At 44.9% G+C, this 2,500-nt stretch overlaps 1 protein-coding gene across 1 annotated transcript in view; it reads right to left on the bottom strand.

Annotated features, from left to right (window-relative positions):
• Window positions 1–2,500, bottom strand: part of si:dkey-106l3.7 (dentin sialophosphoprotein) — a 19,062-nt gene that overhangs the window by 8,709 nt on the left and 7,853 nt on the right. Inside the window, exon 2 of the mRNA XM_063210351.1 lies at window positions 604–780. Coding sequence (XP_063066421.1) covers window positions 604–780 — 177 coding nt within the window. The remainder of the gene's footprint in view (window positions 1–603; window positions 781–2,500) is intronic.

The following is a 2,500-nucleotide window of genomic DNA, read 5'->3' as shown; positions in this document are numbered from 1 at the left end:
GGAAACTCCAACTCCCATTGTCATTGTGACACAGCACTCCACAGCACACAACGAAATTGCATTTATGCCTCACCCGTGCAAGGGGGCAGCCCCCAATGGCGCCCGAAAGGGAGCAGTGCGGCGGGACGGTACCATGCTCAGGGTACCTCAGTCATGGAGGAGGATGGGGGAGAGCACTGGTTAATTACTCCCCCCACCAACCTGGTGGGTCCGGAGCCGAACCAGCAACCTTTGGTCTACAAGTCTGACACTCTAACCGCTTACACATGACAGCATTGTATTCTACTTTATGTTCTATGGTTTAATAACCAGAGTGAGTGTGTTATGTTGTTCTATACATGAATGCTGTGCTGTATTCTACTGTGTGTTCTACGGTTCTACTAACCAGAATGCGGTAGTGTGTTCTGTTCTTCTACACCTGAATGCCGTGCAGTATTCTATATTCTATGTTCTATGGTTCTACTAACCAGAGTGTGGTAGTGTGTTCTATGGTTCTACTGCTCTACACCTGAGTGCTGTTCAGTGTTCTGTGTTCTGCATGATGTGATTTTACTAATCTGAAAGTTGTATTGTGTTCTGCGTATGTTCTACGGTTCTTCTCACCTGAGTGCTGTACTGCGGCCTGTGGTTCTGCTGGTTGCGGAGCTGTTCCATCTCGGTCTGCAGTCCGCGCTGGTGTGCCTGCAGCTTGGCGAACCGCTCCAGCATCAGGCACACCTGCTCCAGGTACAGGAAGCCAGGCGAGAGCTCCGCCCAGCCGTCCTGCGACACACCTGAGGCCTGGGGGGGAGGAGAGGTACAGTAGAAGGATGGAGGGGAACAGGTAAGGGGTAGAGGTGGAGACGTGGAGGGATGGAGGAACACAGGGAAGAGGTAGAAGGGAGGAAGGGTACTTCAGTAAGACTTCAGTGGAAATGCTACATGCAAGAAACATAATAGCAGTATAATAATAATGGCAAGACATCCTTCACCCATCGGCCAGGTGACCCAGATGGGTGAAGGATGTCTTGCCATTATTATTATACTGCTATTATGAAATAATATATGAAATAATATCATCCTGGGTCTCAGAAGATAGAGGGCACAGGTGTGTACCAAATGGAAACCTAACACTGTACAATACACATCTCATGGATGCACTGGGAACACAATATCCTACAGTACACCCTCACCCAGCTGGCGTAGATCACCTGCCAGTTTTTTGAGGAAAAGAAAAAAACAGGATAAAAAAAGCAAAAAACAGAAAAGCTCTCTGAACAACATTCTCTTGTATTTAGTGGAATAGCATGGCACATAGTTTTGGCCTGTACCATCTTCAGCGTGAAAGGAATTGTAGTCGAGAGTTGATCATGTCCCAACCTGTGTCTCATCTGTGCCTTATTGAAACACCTGAGGTTGGATTAGAGGGGTGCGCAGGCGAGGTCTGAATGGAAATTTCACATAATATATCAGTGAGTCATCTATATACTTGCAGTTTTGTGATCCTGACACTTTGTCACTTTATAAACATGTCATAATGCTTCAATGATGTTGCCCTCTCGTGCCGCACCTGGCGCCTTGGGGTAACGGAGATAGAGGGGCAGGCAGGTGAGCTAACCGTGGAAACTTTACTGTCATTTATACATGTCACAACACCGCAGTGATGTCATCTGGATATTTCCAATGCTCTGGCAATGATAGTGTGTCTGTCTTGTCTATAAACATGTCGTCAAATGTAGGTGATTTACTGATCTGCTTGTATTTACTTCTGGCAAGATGTCATGTTTTCACCGGTGTCTATTTTCATTTATGTATTTGTTGTTGTATGTATTGTTGCTAGGCTAAACCAATACAGCTCACCAATGCATTATCGTTAGCATTAGCATTAGCCAATTGAAAATGTTCCTGTATAGGCCTACAGTATGTTGGCATGTCCAATAGCTGAAAGTGACTGAATTTTGCAGTTGGTTTGAGCTGTCTTCAGGTAAGTGAAGGTCTAAACGGCATGAGAGATTTTCTAGGTTTGGTTCTGTGTTATAGTTCAATTGTGTTAGGCTATAGTTCGAACTGCAATGCATTATGCTTTTTAAAAGACTCTGCACAATAAAAATACAATAAAACTGCTTTTGGCCTTCCAATGACCTACATAGGCTACTTGATTTTCTTTTGTGTATTGTTTTTTGTCTATGAGTGTGCACACGCGTCTACGCCCACGTGTATGTGTGTTGTCTTTGTGTGTGTGAGTGACTCAGCATTGTGCAATGAATGACAGTGGCATAAATCTGACATCTGTTCAACAAAGACGCTTTTGCACACTTCTGTAGTTGGGCAGGTGCGTAGGATGTTATCCCAGCGGGGTTGCCAGTCAAGTGCAAAGAAATCTTGCACACTGTCCATTCCACCAACAAACTTTAATACGTACGTTGTATTAAAGTTTGTTGGTGGAATGGACAGTGTGCGGGATTTCTTTGCACATAAATCTGACATCTGACACACACACACACACACACACACACACACA

The sequence above is a fragment of the Engraulis encrasicolus genome, chromosome 11, assembly GCF_034702125.1.
Source record: "Engraulis encrasicolus isolate BLACKSEA-1 chromosome 11, IST_EnEncr_1.0, whole genome shotgun sequence".
NCBI lineage: Eukaryota > Metazoa > Chordata > Actinopteri > Clupeiformes > Engraulidae > Engraulis > Engraulis encrasicolus.
Note: the sequence above shows the minus strand (reverse complement) of the source record. Positions and strands in the feature narration are given on the sequence as shown.